This window comes from Pholcus phalangioides, unplaced genomic scaffold (assembly GCF_987345545.1).
Source record: "Pholcus phalangioides strain wild (caught in Gottingen) unplaced genomic scaffold, Ppha-v1.0 ptg000007l_1, whole genome shotgun sequence".
In the NCBI taxonomy this organism is placed as follows: Eukaryota; Metazoa; Arthropoda; class Arachnida; order Araneae; family Pholcidae; genus Pholcus; species Pholcus phalangioides.
Genome location: NW_028301600.1, coordinates 16,017,886 through 16,036,369, shown reverse-complemented (window position 1 = coordinate 16,036,369; position 18,484 = coordinate 16,017,886). Strand labels below are relative to the sequence as shown.

At 36.1% G+C, this 18,484-nt stretch overlaps 1 protein-coding gene across 1 annotated transcript in view; it reads right to left on the bottom strand.

The window, feature by feature from the left end:
• Positions 1–18,484, bottom strand: part of LOC149084978 (actin-binding LIM protein 2-like) — a 111,068-nt gene that overhangs the window by 6,167 nt on the left and 86,417 nt on the right. Inside the window, exons 17-18 of the mRNA XM_089232722.1 lie at positions 8,579–8,645; positions 8,450–8,487 (exon numbers count right to left, since the gene is read on the bottom strand). Coding sequence (XP_089088848.1) covers positions 8,450–8,487; positions 8,579–8,645 — 105 coding nt within the window. The remainder of the gene's footprint in view (positions 1–8,449; positions 8,488–8,578; positions 8,646–18,484) is intronic.

Here is an 18,484-nt window from a genome sequence, read left to right as displayed (position 1 = left end):
ATATCCTTTCAGTGTAAGGAGTTGCATAGCTGTAGCTTTTTTTGTTTGCAAGTCATTTCAGGTCCAAGGGACTTTCCCATACACCCTGTATATTCATTAAGCATGAGAATAAAATGAGCATCATAGAATCTGAATACCACAATGGTAGTCACAGCAAATAGACTTGAGACAGTACGTTTCATCGCTGATTTCAGATGGATCTCAATCCTTTGAGTGGCATTAACAAGATATCTTGCCTTCTTATTTTAGCATTGGCAAGCCCAAATATTTTGTCAAGTTAATCCCTCTGTCGCTGAGAGAATAAAACTTGTAAAATAAAACAAAAAATAATAAATGTAATAATGACATAGCTTTGTTATCTCAAATTTATACCGCAAAAAAAAAAAATCATACTACAGAATCGTTTATTCCAGAGCTATTACCAAAATTAAAATTCAAAGCTCAACATAAGTATAAATAAACAAATACACACAGACACAGAAACATGTATTTAAAAAAACATCCTAGTAAAATGAGATGCAGTATATATATTGAGATTCAGAGATGAAGGAGAAATGGTTCGATGTTTGTTTTTCTATTTTTCATGACTTCTGACAGTGTGAGGGAGAATTTGTCAAGAAAAAAAAATACATAAATGACTGCAAATAAAAAGAAAAGATACACAACGTTTTGATTATCACCATGAACATAGGCGTACGCAAAATTTTCTCGAGGGGGGGTTTCAGATTTTTTTTCCCTTCTGGGGGGGTTACATTTTTTCCTGCAAAATAACACTACATTTTGGCTCAAGGGGGTTAGAACCCCCCCCCCCCCGCGTACGCCAATGACTATGAAGTTATTGTCGAAAACACCAGGAAACCTCCTCCGCTAGTACTTCCAGAACACATGTGAATAATCATTTCAGCATTCTATATTTACAGAAGACAAATCTCAACAATGATTCTTGTGCATGAAAGAAAAAATGATTCGATAAACGAGATCACACACTGATTGCATGCACCATGAAAATTGAGACAAAAATGTCTCGTGCATCTCTTTTCTGGACATACACCCATACACAAATTATACATCATGTTGTACAATGGAAAAGTGAAGGAAATTTTTTTAAGTAATTGAAAAAAAGTCTTTTAGCTAAATCACTATATTTATTTTAATTTGCATGGTTTTTTTTTTCATTACTTTCCGTACTGCCAACGGTAAAAGCAACCACCACCCCCCCCCCCCCAACCACGGAGAACCCATGAATTCATAGAACCAGAATCAGCATTTTAAGGTGATGCCTGGCCCTATGTCGGGCCATAAGCTACCAATGAATTCATGTTTGAGAAGTCTGCACACTTTTCCAGACGTCTGACTTGTTCATTATCCCCTAAGGTTGACAAAACAGAATTTTGCTTAAAAAATGGACACCATTAACCAAATTTCGTTGTCATTTTCTTCCCACATTTCTTGTATTCATATACCCGTGTGATTTGCGTTGTGTTGTTCAAAATCAAAGCCGGCATCACAGGAAATGGGAATTGCAAATGGTAGCTTCTTTTTTTCCTCGGAACCAAATATTTCTATAGGGAGAAGAAAAAATCGTTTTGCAGACCCATTCAACACATGCGTTCAATTAACAATGTCTGTCTTTTTACTACTCAGCGAAAAGACAGCCGCTGATAGCATACAATTAGTGTGCAGCCTGGCTGTTCCTTGAACAGATATGTAGTATACCTACCATATGAAGGGGAAAAAAACCTTTCTGTTGTACTGCTGGACTTCCTATGGTGTGTAATTTTTTTCCCGCTCATCCGTCGGATGACCAGCTACATGTAGAGAATCGAACCATTCCTTGCCGTTCGTGTAAGATTGAACTATGTCAGATAGTAATAATCACAAATTTGCTCTACTATTGTGGAATAATGAAACGCTCCTAAAGAAAATGCTTAAGATCTGTTTTTTTTTTTCAAAGTTCAAAGGATTTCATAGTGACATATTGATGAACTAGATTCTACCCCACGTAAGTTTGCTTTTATCTAAATGACATTTTTTTTTGTGCAATTAAGTGTAGAAAAACCATCCGCTGTCATATAAACTGGGAATGTTGCCAATAATTTGGAGTAGTTCAACTCTTCTCTTAAATTTGATAAATTGTTGTGCAGACATCATTAACCAATTTCCAAGTTCGGCATTTGACCCCACAAGGGAAGGGCTGACATGGGAACGGACCTGGAACAATTACCGTAATTTTTTGGGGTTTTTCAAGCTGTAAATTAAGTACAGAAGAACCCGTGAAAAGTTTTGCTTGGGGGGGGGGGCAGATGTGTCAAAAGTAAATAGTGGACCCCTAAAATTAGAAAAAAGTGTAATGTTTGGGTTTTACGCGGCCCAGGGTGTGCGCCTTGTGTGCCCGTCCTTAAATCCACCTCCTACTTGGACTCGCCAGAAATCCCAGCCTACGGGATATGAGGGCATAGCCCATCCAACAAAATTTAAACAACAGATATTCACTGACTAGCCAAGCACCTCTCAACCTTGGTCTCACCCCCTCCCCCGTTCCACAATTCTTGCTTTGCCCTCAGTGGAGAAAATGGTTGAGGCTGTCAAAGAGAAATGAGAAAAAGTGATTTCCGCCGTGAAAGTGAGAGCCACTCTTAGGAGTGTGCGACAGGAGCGGTCGCATTGGGCACCGTGCTTTGTGGGGCGCCCGTACTCACGGTAAACTATTGGATTCTTTCATGAATTCTGAAATAACTTCTTGCATTAATTCTGAAGTTTCAACAATTCTTAAATCCCCCCCCCCCCGTAAATTCTGAATTTTTATTGGTGCTGAAATTATTTTTGATTCAAGTCCAAAATTTTTATCAGTTTCAGGGTTTTTATTTTCTCTCATTAGTTTAAAATTACCCTCAGTGCTGAATTTTAGCCAGTTTTTGTGTTAATGTAGTGAATAGTGTATTTAACATTTTCTGTATGGATATTTCACAGCATTCTTGTATATTTTGAAATAATGAATGCCGATTCCTTTCCCCCCCCCCCCCCACCAAATATATAAAATTGGGCAAATATTTTTCGTGTCTGAAACTGTTGAGACGCACCGGGCCCCTTAGGTAAGGACGGGAGTGTCGTCAAAAAGAATGGGCCCACCCAGGCACGGCTCGGAGTCTCACACAAATTAGATCTGGTTGAAACTTTCGATAATTTGTCTAATGGGGCCTCAGAAAAATCACCTTGCCTGGGGGCTATCAAAGATCCTAGCGCAGGCAGCGTTGGAGGATGTGTGGGGCATCTTATACACTTATATATGTCAGGGATTTTCAACCTTTTCCCACCCGCAGCACCTTTTTCTCTAATCAACGCTTATCCGCGGCTCCCCACAGAGCAGTTTAACAAAGAGTCTCTTCGAAAAACCTTCGCAGGGTGCCATGGCACACAGTTCGAGAACCCCTGCATTATGTATTTTCTGTTTTCAATGTAAGCTCCCCCAATATTCTGAAACACTATACTCAAATGACCAGCAACATTACTGTATGGTGATGGTTGTCAATTTAAATTATCAGAGAACTTCAAACGTGAATCCAACTAAATCATCAAAAATCCAATCCAATCCAAAAAAACTAAAATACACATGATATTATTATTTGATTTCAGAATACGCATTAGCATGCAGTGCCGTCTTAACGCATGGGCCTACCCGGCACGGCCCAGGGGCCTCACAAAAATTAGATTTGGTTGAAATTTTCTGTAATTTACCTGGTAGGTCCTCAGAAAAACCGCTTGGCCCGGGGGCCCATGATGCTTTTAAGACGGCCCTGTTAGCATGGTTTTAAAGAACTGATGATCAAAACCATCATTGATTGATGATTAAAACCCATTTTTCACCACTTTATCGGTTTGTAATAGAATTTCACAGTTTTATGTGAATATTATGAAGGGGCACAGGCAGTGTCGTCTTAAGGCATGGGCCCACCCGGGTGCGGCCTGGGGGCCTCAGGAGAAAAAAGAGCCTCACAAAAATGAGATATGGTTGAAATTTTCGAAAATTTGTTTGGTAGGGCCTCAGAAAAATCACTTGATCCAGGGGCCCATGATGCCCCCGGCTCTGGGCACAAGGAATCTGTCCCAGAGACATTTTAAAATAACAGAAATTCAAAAATATAGCATATATAAAGGTATTTTCTTTCAATATTTTAATTTATTGAAAAAAAATAATTTTAATTTTTGATTGTCTTGGGCAGGGCTGTCTTTAGAGCATCATGGGCCCCCGTCCAAGTAATTTTTCTGAGATCCCACCTGGCAAATTCTCGAAAATTTTAACTGGGTCTAATTTTTGTGAGGTGCCCGGGTGGGCCCATGCGTTAAGACTGCACTGGTCTTCTTGGGGCAGACATGGTACCCCTATACCCCCTCCTGCATAGGTTTGTTACATTTTACTGTGGTAAAAATTTTACCACTACTGCAAAAGTAGGTTGAAAAACGGGTTATCGCTGAAATCAAATAGATTCGAAACAAAAAAACGGGACACTCTACTTCAAAAAAAAGGCGTATGGTCAGTGGAAAATATATGTTAATATCATGGCCTGTACAAAGAAGTGACTCATACTTTGAGCAACACCAATCATTTTTGACTTCCGGCGTCCCTAACACTTTTATACTATTAAGAGATTCCATGAAACCTCCTGCATGATAAAATAATTTTATATGTAAAGAACTGTTCTCATCAACTTAGATGAGACTCTTCAAACTAATATCAGAATCAAACTGCAATTAAATACACACAAACAATCCCCATTAAAAAATCATCAACAATCCCCAATTAAATGATTTCCTTATATGATAAAATTAGATGGTCTCTCAACAGACCTTCATTAGTTCTTCAACCTCTTTATGATCAGAGACGTAATACTGTGTCGAAATGCCAGAGGAATGATTCATTCAAACTGACTATTTCTTCATCCGCTTTCTTACCTCAACGCGAAACTTATTGCAACCCTACGAAACGAACTTGTGCCGTGTGTTTCCCCCTTGTTTGTTCTCCTCAGCTTTTTCCTTCTTCTCTACAGCACCCCCCCCCCTCCCCGCCAATTTACCGTCTTTGTAGAGATGAGTGAATATTGATTCTGTATGCATAAGATAATTTTTTTTCTTCTCAAAAAGTATCAGATATATATCACGAGCATTTACCAAATTTTGATTGTTTATTGAGAAAAATATGGATATCAATGCCGTGTCAAGATATTTACCACACATAAATTTTGATTTACACACTGTTAGAATACTTGAAACAAGAAAATGCAAGTACAGCAGAACAGGGAGAGTCACAACTTTTTCCATCTTTGGCATATCCTTTAACCCAAACTATGATTCTCTATTGACAACATAGGCACCGGAACATAGGAACTGAGGCCATTTGAGCCCCCCCCCAATAAATTTCATATGGGAGCTGACCCCTCCCTCCCCCAATAATTTCTGAAAAAACAATGCTATGCACCTTCTCTCTCCTGTGTACACGCTTGAGTTCCGTATATATGGGACAACCAGCAACTTTCAGCACCCCCAATATTTTTTTCAAGTCAGCACCTCTGATTAGCAAAGAGAATATTACCACGAATTCTTCCTGCATTATATTACATTGTGATTATAACCACCGCAAAAGTACTCGTTACTCACTTGTACATCCCTCTTTTTCATAGTCTAACTCCTACATTGTTCTAAAACATCAGATATTGTACTAATTATTCGTAAATGGTGATATCAAACAGCACCAGAATGTGCCGCGAGATATTTTAGTGATAAAACACAGTAACACAAACTTCATGATGAGATTTCTTACAAGTGTAAGCATAAGAGGGTTGTCATGCTAGGGGATTTCAATTATCCGGGAGAGAACCTTTCAGCTAGAGATCAAAATGAAAGGGACTTTCTTAAGTTGGTGCTCAATAAGTTTTTGTATCAGTATGTATTAGAAGCCACTAGAGGTACTGCCATTTTGGATTTAGTTCTCACTAGTTCCGATGATCTTGCTGAACATGTTACAGTGGGGAAAGAGTTTTCTTCCAGTGATCATATAATATTGTCTCGTTAGTTTTTCTGTAACTTTTCTTCGGGTAAGGTTGATAAAAAAAGACTGGTTCCTTGTTTTCGGAAAACTAACTTTGATGTTTTGAGAGAAAGGTTAGCAGAAGTTTTCTAAGACTGGTTGGAATCAATTGGGGTGGTAAGTCAATGGAAAGAATTTAGTACGAAGCTATCTTCTGTTTTGCATGATGTCATTCTCTTTGTTCAAAATAAATAAGTAAAACAACACCATCTGCTTGATTTATTTATTTGATTTGTAATTGAAAAAATTAAATCAAGTCCAAATATAGATAAAAAATATAATATTACCAGTTTTTTTATAGTTTTCATATTATATTACCTGCCATAACAATGCCCAGTTCGTTTTTGACCTAATGTCTGTACAGGTTTATCACATTTCTTTGCTGCTACTCTCTAACCTATCCTCACTGTGTGTGAATTTTTTTTTTATCTGACGTTATCATGGCACTAGAAATTCAAAACTCTAATTGAAAATAGGAGATTTTATTGAACACTTCTCGACAAATTTTATGGTCTGCTAACAGCCATTTCTCACTGGTCCATGTACTAGTTTTATGTATCACACTTTCCTATTGGAAATGTTGGTTACTCCCTTCCTTAACTATCACTGGCTATTTGACAGTACATTATTGTCTCCATTCACTAATCAGTTGCTGTTTTATGATAATTTCCAGTATTTTTCAGTTCCTCTAAGAAAAAAACTGCAGATAGTATGCAGGGAATTGTGGTACTTAAGATAGGTGAATTTATTTTGCTTTTAACTAGTAATGAGAATCAATAAAAAATTTTAACTGATTAATCAGAAAATTTTAATTGATTAATTAATTAACAACTGAGTAATAAAATTTGAATAGAATATTTTTTAAAATGCTAACCATTCATAACAAACGTGATATTCGTAGCTATAAACATATTAATTGATGTTATAAAAATAATTCTAATCATTTCATGCACCTATTTGCTACATGTAAACAGATATTGGAATAGATCGGGGTGGTCAACATTTTTACAAGCCATGCCACAATCAAGATTATTTTTGATATGCATGCCACTTCACCGATTTTAACTCGCAGACCATATGTTTCATTTTTACAGGACATGAGCATTCTCCCCGTTCCTGTAAAATATTGATCGACTGTCCTCTTATTTTCACAAAAATGTTCAGTTTGTCCCTCTTTTCAGTGATAAATAGTTCATATTTTAGTCATAAATTTTATTATCTCAATGCAAATTGTGTATGTACATATATCGGTAGAAGTTTATCTTATCTACACCATACTGAGCATAGATACTGGAGCCTGAGGACTCAAGGTGCTTCGTTCCTCACCAAAAAGCTTTGTGAGATGGCTCAGCCCCGCCCCAAGAATTCAGGGATATATAATGTTATTGTAATATACCCAATGCGAACAATCCTGAATCTCATATGGGGTGTCCAGCAACTATGCCCAGTGATGAAAAACTTTACAGAAACAAATTGCATAAAAATTCATCATATAATTATAATTTTGAGAGTGCTTAATATACTAAATACAGGTTTTGTCCCTGTTATAAATAATGACATAACCCTGACATAACCCGCTGTTTGTCAGCCTACAAGATTCGTTCATGAGTAAAGAATTGTTTAAAAGTTGGAAAGAATTTCTTTAATTTTTGAAAAGTGTTCACATACCACTCCTGATACCATGGCGTGCCACAGGTTGGCCATCCCGGAATAGATATATAGATTAAGGCTTCCTGTTTGAATCCATTTAATATGCTGAACATATTTGTCAAATTCTGGAATTTCTTTGAATGAATCTTGTCAATGGTTTGGAAATCACTTATTTTAGGTTTATATTCACTGATTTTAGAACTTACAATCTTCATACTGTTGTGTTTCCCGTAGAAACTCTAATTCTATATGAAATATATAAGAGTGGGTCTCGCTCCTAAATGATACTGGGGGGACAGGAGATGGTGATGCTTCTTGAATACAAAAACAGTGGTTCCCACAGTGGAGACAATACATTTTGATTTTGTTTTCTAAAACTCCTCTTGATAAAACTGAAATCATCAAGTTTTTGTTGAATTGAGTTGTTTTGAAATTTGATCGAAATACTGATTCAAATATTTTAAAATAGGGTCACTTGTATGAAATGTTATATACAGGAACATAATTTAAGACATTTAACCAGTTTCATGAATTAAATTAATTTACAAAATTTTAATGATAATTTTACAACTAAAATTCTAACAATTGATTGATTAATAAGACCAGCCCTACTTATTTGATGAATAATCTTTAATTATGATTTGAATTTTTTCAATTTGTAATTATGCTGTGAGTATCCATATTGATTCATTTATACAATTCAAAAACTAAACTTACTGAAACTGATCGTTCAGGCTGCTCAGACAAGGTTGAAACTAGAATTTGAAATATATATACATCAGTCAAATTTTGAATCAGAACATGAAACTGATATTCAAGACCATTAAATTAAAAAAAAAGATTTACTGTCAGATCTGCCACTGCTGAATTCCGAACTCTGGGTCTTTTCCAATCTACCAAAGCCCAAGTCAGCCTGAGAAATATAAAGGAGATGATTAATACATAATAATTATGAGTGTATTTTGTGCACTGATATTCCGATCTCAACATACAAGATTTCCTCAGAGTAAAGTATGTTACATATCTTCAATGATTTACCCAGTAATTGTTTCTTGCTATAAAAATAACTTTCTTGATATATTGGATGAAACTTTAAAATTGTGAGGATTGAAGCATAAGACTTGGTAATTATTTTTCTTATGAGAATATACCACCAAACTACACAATATGCAAATAAACGGAGTAAAGGAGGCAATATATAGTACTGCTAAAGGTATAAACAATGTAGGCAATATACTTAATGGGCATAAAATAATGTGAGGTATTCAGGGTCATCTAATGAATAATGTTTTTAGATGATAAGTAACAAAATTTGGTCAGCATGCACAGTGGAATATGTAGTTTTGATTTCTAACAAAAAAAATTAGTACCAAAGGGGGGGAGAAGGGGAAAAGAATTAGTAGGAGAGGTTTCAGGGTTAGCAGAGCCACCTGTCTATGACGTGGGAACTACAAATGGTGAAACTTTAGAGGGGAGAAAATTGGGTTTTGGTAGTGGATGAGGGCACGGGTGATGATTGTAGTAATGATAGAGGAGTTATGATCAGAGATTTTATGGTTAGATGGAACTGGAAAACCAGGTGTGTAGGGATTACTAAGGTTTCAAGCATTGTTGTCTTCTGGGGAGAGGAGATTCCTAACATTCAAAACATTTTTGATAGGCGTAGGTTCAGGGAAAACGTCATATGGGCTGGGACTAACCAGGTATTAGCAGATATTACTGAATCTCTTGTTGAATACAACGGGTTCCCAACTTCAAGGCGCGAATGCGAGCCGATCTCCCCGTTAAAAAGTCTCACCACAGAGAGCAACGTAACAAATATTCAATCATTACACTTCACTCACAATTTGAAGTATAGATGGCAGCACTGAAATATCATACACAACACTAGCTACACACTCAGACTGTTAGGTGCACTCACTTTGTTCCAGACTCTACCACGAAGCTGGGCTGGAAGAGATCTCGGCAACGAGATAAGTCCGGTGGCAGAGACCCTGGCGTTCATTCATTCATTGTTGAATACAAGGATTTGTTGGTTGTTGGTATCTGCTCAGGAAGGGGATTCAGGGGTGGAAGTGATTCCAGTACTGCCTCAGTAAAGGCCGGCACCAGGCAACAAGGCAGCTGCCTAGAGCGGCATGTTTAGAGGGTAGCATTTTTTATGACAGATTTGTGTTTTCACTTTCACAGATTTTTACACCTCAAAATCATTTTGCAAGGAAAGCGCGAGTGGGTAAATAAAAAAACTCCAGTACAATACTTTTGGAATACTACTATTCAATATTTAATTCATCTCAACACAACTCATTTCCTTTACTTCCAAAAAGTGAAGATGGTCTCTACAGGTAGGCTGGACATAGCCAGATTATATCTTTTCTAGTTGCATCCATCCTACAAACAGCATTAAATGTGGGTAAAACGGTTTTTCTGCATTTAATGCTGTTTTTCCCAATTTTAATAACTGTATAACTCCTTGCAAAACTCCTATGCACTATATATATATACACCCAGTGGCCAAAAAATTAAGAACACCCTGCTACTCACCACTAATATCGAGTGGGAATTCCTCTGGCTTTGATGACTACAGAGATATTCTTCTAGGCATGAACCCTCTACAAGTTGCTGCAACCGTTGAATAGGAATATTAATTAACCCATGCTAATGAAATGGCAGCTCTTAATTCCCTCAGATTAGGTGGCGTTTCTGAGCTTTTACAGAACTTTCAACATCGCCCCACAAATGCTCTACTGGGTTGTGATTGGGTGGTTCAGAGGCCATTGAAGCAATTGAAACTCAGAATCATGTTCTTCAAAGCATTCTGAGATAATTCCAGCCCAGTGGGACATTGCATTGTCTTGCTGGAAATAGTCATCATAATCAAAAAACATTATGGCCATAAACAGGTGCACATGGTCAGCAAAGATGTGAAAGTAGGCGCTGGCAGTGACAGATGTTCACATTGGAAGTAAGGGACCAAGAGTATACCAGGAAAATAATTCCCAGACCATGATTCTGCCACCACCCACTTGAACAGTTGTCATGTGGCAGGCCGGATCCATAGCTGCTTGCACTACACATGGATAATGCCATCAACATCATAGATAAGAGATCTTAACTTGTCAGACCAGACACCCTTCTTCAATTCATCAAGTGTGCAATATCGGCATTCTCTAGCCCACAAAAGTCATTTTCTTCAGTTTTGCAGCAAAATCAAAGGGACTCTTGTTGGTCGCTGGCTATTAAAACCAATTTGTTTTAAGATCCATCTTGTAGAGCATACGGATATGCTTTGCAATGATCCCGAGTTGTATTGCGCTACAATTTGTTGTGTTGTAGCTCTTCTGCTGCTGCACACAATGTGTATCAGTCACCTAGCACCTCTTTCATTCACAAGTGATTTCTACCCACTATTCCACTGTCTGCTTGAAGTTTTTTGGCTTAGCTACCATTCTTTGAAGACTTAAGATACTATTTTACGAGAAAAGCCAAGAAGTTTAGCGGCTTCGGAGATACTAGAACCGCCCCTTTTGGCATTCATAATCATGCCGCGTTCAAAGTCACTTAAATCTCCTGTTTTCCACATAAACATGTAAATTGCAACGTTAACTGGTGCTTCTTCTTACCAAGAGAAAGCTTTTTGTCAGCAAATCTGGTTTATTACATGCTGCACAGATGAGTCAAAGTTTGAGTGAGGAGTGTTCCTAATTCTTTGGCCAATGAGTATATATAATATAGATTTCTTTTAGGCAACGCATGTGTAGTGAAATCTCAATATAAGGATAATCTGTGGACCACGAAAAACTATTGTTGTAGAGGGATTAATGTTATATGTAAAAGTAGCATTATCATCATTCCCCACTGAAATTACACAAATACAAAATCTGAAACCACAACAGGCAAATGTCCTAACAAAGGTGGCAGGAAAAAAAAACAATAATACAGTCGAATCCTGTTATAACGAATTCCAAGAAACCGGAAAAATCACTTCATTATAATGAAATTTCGTTATAAAGGAATTCCAGTTGTTTGCAATTTTTCTATGTAAACTTATTTGGAGGATTAGAAAAAGTGTTTGTTAAAACGAGATTTTCGCTATAATGGTATTCGCTAAAATGGGATTCGACTGTATTAGAAAAAAAAGCATACAAACATGGCTGTCATAACCTAAATACAGCTACTTACTATAAAGTAGCTAACAACTAAAATATCTGCCCATAGAAATATGGTTGCTGTTTATTTAAATATGGATAGCTTCTCAATTACTCCCACCTATCTTATCATATTTGCTTTTGAAAGTGCCTGGCAGAATTCACAACATCAAAAGATCAGCTATTTCCTTTTGAAAGTGCCTGGCAGAATTCACAACATCAGAAGATCAGCTATTTCAATCATTTACAACCCTGTTGGAGAAAAACTCCCAGCAACACAACAACCTAGAACTATCCCTAACTAATCAAAACAGGTATCCCTGAGTTGAAGCATTTGAATGACAGTGTGTGTGTGTGTGTAACAATATTTTATGATCCCTCATATCGCACCCTTGAAAATCTTAAATACTTCAATCATATCTCCATTATGACAAAGTTATTCCAAAGAAAACATTCAATGAATCTAGTGCCTTTCTTATTCAAGAGCTTCATAGCTCAAACCTTGCATGCTTGCACGTGCTCTAGCGACTCCTCCTGCACCCCTTCAACCAAGTCTATATCCTTCTACAGATAGGATCTCTAAACTGCATGGCATACTCCAGGCCAGGACAAACTAAGTCCCTGAACAGTAGAAGGATGACTCTAAGAGAAAGCGAAGAGACCTTTTCAAGCATAAAACTGAGCATTCTATTAACTTTTTTGAACAATGTTCAGAATACCTAAGCCACTACTACTACTAAACTGGACATGCCCCTCGTCCATATTCCTCTGCAGAACTTCTAACGAATTGGTACATGTTGGAATGTGTGTGTAGTGAACCTTCCATGAAGTTTGTTTCTGTGTAATGTTTGTTGCGTGTGTAGTGCTGCCATCTGCAATCAATTTTTTAAACTATGAGTTTTTTCTCAACTCATAGTCAGTGAGTGAAGTGTAATGAATGAATAATTGTGATGTTGTAGGTCTGTTGCTCTCTGCGGCGAGACTTTTTAACAGGGAGATCAGCTCGCATTCGTGCCTCAAAGTTTGGAACTGCAGAAAACCAACTTAAGCCAACCAGAATACCTAAGCCGCTCGTCAATAAGAATTCTCGAATCAGTGATCTTGGTTGTATCCCCCACCAGAATAGTTTTAAAATTTAGCTCATAAGTGAAACGTGGGTTGTTCAAACCAAAATGAGTGACCATGCACTTGTCAATGCTGAAATACATGTTCCATTCATTTGCCCATGCTGCAATTCTATCTAAGTTTGCCTGGAACAACTCCCTATCATTTTGATTCCAACTACACCCATTAATTTAACGTCATCTGCGAATTTGCTAACAATCCCATTAATTCCCTGATTGAGATTATCAATAAAAATTAAAAATATTATGGGTTCAAGGACACTTCCCTGAAGAACTACGCTTGTCACATATGTCAAATCAGAAATTTCATGTTGACCATAGGTGGACATAGACTTGGAAGTCTGTGGGGGAGCATGGTTATTATTGCTGGGGGGCACGATGATGATGATGTCAATGCATACATACATTACATCAGTCGACTCCACCTTTGATGCTGGGGGCTGTCCTCCCCCCCATATCTCTGCCCATGCTGTTGACCATAACCCGCTGTGACCTATTGCTTAACCATGATTTTATCCAGTTCAATAAGTTTCCTCCAATCCAAATCTCATGTAAACATTTCAAGAGTTCACCATGTTGGATCTGTTTGAAAGCCTCTTCGAAATCAAGATAGACAGTGTCAATGTTTTTGCTTTTTCCCAAAGCCTCAGTCACATGATCACAGAAGCAAATGAGGTTGATTACCCATAACGTGCCCTTTCTGAAACCATGCTGTATTTCTGCCAAAACATTATTATTCTCCATCCTCTTCACAAGTTGCCTTTTAATGATAATTTCCAATATTTTACAGAGGAGAGATAGTTGAAAACTCACCAGACGATAGTTTGAGATGGTTTACCCACTACCCTTTTTAAAGATAGGGACGATGTTGGTGAGTTTCCAATCCCATAGGACGATACCATCAGCCACACTACTCCTATAGATCAATGCAACTGGCAAAAATATCCCTTTTGTGCATTCTTAAGAACGTGCATTCTTTAAGAACCCTTGAACAAATGTCATTCGGGCCTGGTGCCTTACTAGCAGATAAATTCCTAAGCAGCTCTGGAGGACTTCCCCATCAACAACTTGAATTCCATTGAGTTCCTTATCAATACAAGGTTCACCCTTACTTAAAACATCATCTTTGTTGAAACTGATGTGGAAAAATCATTGAATACCTTACACATGTTTTTGTTGCCATCAACTCTAGACACTTCGATGAGCAATGGACCAACAGGTACCTTGCATCTATTATTAGCATACCTAAAAAACGCTTTTGAGTCAATGCCAATAGTATCTGCTAATCTATAGATTCCACTTCTTTCTTGCTATCTCTAATCTCACTTTTTCTTCTTTTATCAATATAGGCGGTCAAATCTAGGCTTCCTTTCTTGAATTCTCGAAATAGCCTTTTCTTTTCAAGATAAAGATTGCACACACTATCGGTGAACCAAAGGGGGGTGCAATGAACAAATGAGCTTTCTTTTTAATGCAGTTATTGGTATCTCTCTCTTACAAGTGGTTTGGTTTCAACTCTCTTACGAGTTGAATGGTGTCACTATCCCGTATGCAACTAAGGTCACTGAAATTGGGAATTCTAATTGACAAGCGGCTTAGGTTTTCTGAACATTGTTCAGCCGTGATCAAAAAAGTGAGTAGAATGCCCAGTTTCATTTTTAAAAAGGTCTCTTTGCGTTCTCCTAAAGTCATTCTTCTGTTTTTCCGAGGCTTTGTTCGTCCTGGACTGGAGTATGCTGTAAGGTTTTGGAGACCATACCTACAGAGGGACATCGACTTAGTTGAACGGGTGCAGAGAAGAGCTATGTGTGCCAGTGCTGGCACACGAGGCTTGAGTTATAAAGAACTTCATTTTTTGAAGATGTTTACATCGGAAGAACTAATGTGTTGAGGATATGGTTCTCTCAAGTGTTCAAAATTTTCAACAGGATGAATAGGATGGACCATGAATTATGAATACACTGTCAATAGACTGCTTTTCCAAGAGGAAATCAGTATCGATTGGTAAGGAAAACTTCTATTTTGTGGTGTTGCAGAGAATTTTTCTCTAATAGGGTTGTTAATAAATGGAATAGCTTACCCCCCCCCCCCCAGGGGTAGTAAATTCTAACATGATTGAAACATTCAGAAAGAAACACGATACATGTTGGGGTAAATCGAGAAGCTATCCATACTTAGAATAAGACAACCATAAATATTTTTATAGGCATTGTATAATATTTTATTATGTATATATAATTATTAGTTTTATAATTGAATTTTTAACTGTGAGTTGCTGTATTTTAGAAATATATGAAATTCATATTTGTTATGGACACTTTTTCCTCAGCCACCTCATTGAGCATTCTATCTGTTGTGACCTTGTATTAGTGTATTTGTCTCTTCAAATTGGCATTGTTAGTACCATGATAAAATGTATTTATCAGTATTTACTCGCAGCAAGAAATTCCAACTGTTTATTTAACCTTATTATTTATTCTCACTTAATGAATAAAATTCAGTTAGTTTTTTTACTCTGTAAAGTAGTTTCGCACAAAACACTTGTGTACTACAGACAAAGTAGCTTCAAGAAAATGTTATTAACATTTTCAATGTTATTAACAATTATTATTGTTATTATTATTATTTCAAATGTTATTAACATTTTCTAAGGAAAAATAGCACAAAATACAATGTTATTAAACCGCCCTCAACATAAAAAATACTAAGAGAAATTTCAAAATATATTGAAGGTGATTTTGAGTGAAATATAAAAAAATATCGCTATAATTTAGAGGGATATCATTGTATTGACAAGAGTTACATTAACTCTAGCACACGTGGAAACATGCCATCAAGGTATGCAAACATAAAGTAATTGAATTCCAAAAATAAACTAAAAAATTAAGTGTTTTATCAGCGGATTATCAAAAATATCAATGCTGGAAGCTGCAGGACTATGAGAACAGTAAATATGTCCAAATAATATAATAATATGGTGATTAAAAAGTAATAAAAATAAAGTATATAGCTACATAACAAGACAACAAAGAAATAGGAAAATTGGAGTCACCATCTATGAAAAAAATTTCATACTAGAACTAAAAATACACTTTTTTATAGAAAAAAAAATCGGAGGTGGATGAACCACGCCACAGAAAATGTAAGTACAAAATGATAGAAGTGAACAAATTTTTTTGTGTATAGTGTGTGAAGAATATGTACACCACGTTTGTGTTGGATTCAACAAATCAGAATTAAGGAGGATGGCGAAATATTAATAAAACAAATACACATGTAAAAACTGGAAAAATAAACAAGATGAAGGAGTCACAGTGATGAACATCATGACAATTTTCATAGCATAGAAAAAATCATGCATGATTTTAAACAGGAATTATTTAGGCAGTAAAATTACAACTAGAAATACCTGAAAGAAACTAAAATTGAAAAAAAAAAAGTGCTCACAGAGTTCCAACACAAAATGACAATATACCAAAACCAATTATAGTAACATTCAATATTGAAATATCAAAAAAACAGGGAAAGAAAAACAGGAAGTAAAGGAAACTATCCGACATTTGTCACAGAAAAAATCCTACATAGACAAGAAATGGAAAATGAAATGAAGGTTATAAAGTCAATAGATTACAACTCAGTGCATGAAAAAATTTTCAAAGCAGGTAGAAAATTTGAAAGAAATCATTCAACAAATAAGCAAAGAAAATCAAGAACTCAAGATGGAAAAGAAAAACATGAAAGCAGAAATACGGAAATTTAAAGTATCACATAAATGAATTAAAAACCAAAATGAGAAGAAATAACATTGAGCTAAATGGAATATCAGAAAGTCCAAATGAGAACATACATGGAATTATTCAAGCAGTAGAAACGCAACTAGAAATGCTTGAAAAAAAACCAATTGAAAAAAAAAATGTGCTCACAGAGTTCCAACACGGAATGATAATATACCCAAACCAATTATAGTAATATTCAATAGTGAAATATCAAAAAAACATCTGTGCTAAGTGTCATAATACCCTTACAGCAGATAAAGTAAACCCAAACTTTCAAGATGTCCGAATAAATGTGAATGAACATTTAACTATAGAAAACAAGAAATTGCTTCACCTGACAAGACAATCAAAAGTAAGCTGTACTTCAAATTTGCGTGGGCAAAGGAAGGAAAAATATTTTTCTGGAAATATGAAACTTCAAGAATAATCCGGATAAGAAATCAAGAACACTTACAAAAGTTAGAAGCAAGCTTTTATACAAATGAACACTGAGAACTCTCTTGAGATGCAGGATCAACAACCCTGGAGGACATCAGTGAAATGAAAACTTTTATTAACTGCCCCTGTGAACCAAATACAACATTGACATTTCTTACATTGAATATCCAAAGTATAAAAGCAAATTTTGACAGTTTAGCGGTATTTCTTAGACCTTTAAATGAATCAATAGATACCATATGCCTACGTGAAATAGGATTGAAAGTGAAAAATTATTTAATTACTATATTGACAATCTTGAAGGAATGATGGATTACCATTGCTATATTAACAGTAGAACATAAAATAGAGCCAGAAGGAGTAATAATGTATATAAATAAAAATATATCAAATCAGTACAAAAAAAAAGTTTACTTTTTAACTGCTGAAGAATTATCTATATACATCACAATTTAATGATGAATTAGTACAACATATACACAAATTGAAGCAAAATGCTTTAATGGTTGGCGATATTAATATAAATTTACATGGGGATGATAACAAGAGTTCTTAATATAATGGTAATAAATGGACTTGTTCCCTTCACAAAAATATACAGTAAAACCTCAGTAAGTCATCACAGGTTAAGTTGCCATTTTTCTTTGGTCCCGTCTAGCTTTCATAGATGACAATGTTATTAAACCCTCTTTTACGTGTCGCTAATTTTGGTTAACTCGTCACTATGTAAAAGTTTGAGAGAGAGGAAACAGGTTATTTTTGTATGGGTCATTTTAAAAAAAAAGAGCTTGTTAAGAGCATTCTCATATGTTCAAAAGTGATCATAAAAGCGGTGTATCAAAATGAAATTGCTCAAGTGACACTGGGGAAGTTCATTTGTCAACTAAAACAACAAAAGTTCTTAAAGCGTTAGGGACTGTTCAAGTTGGACCTGATTTTCGCATGGGCAATTGGGGTATTTGCCAAGTGCCCCCCCCCCCTCACCAATTTGGTGCTTCAAATTTGAGCAAAATATATTTGTTGGCACACACACACAGATAGATTTTTTTCCCAAAACAAGGCGGCTTCATAATTTCAGCTTTGCCCTGACCATTGCTCCTTCAAGTCAAAATCAGACCCTTTATTCAAGATTACCTTATGTTTGCACCATGTACTAATGCTAAAGAAATTAAAGCACTAAAATTAAATGTGTTGTAAAACTAATATGGTGGAAAAAAAATTAACTATTCTAACAGTTACTCTGATCAGTCTAAATTAAAACAAAAT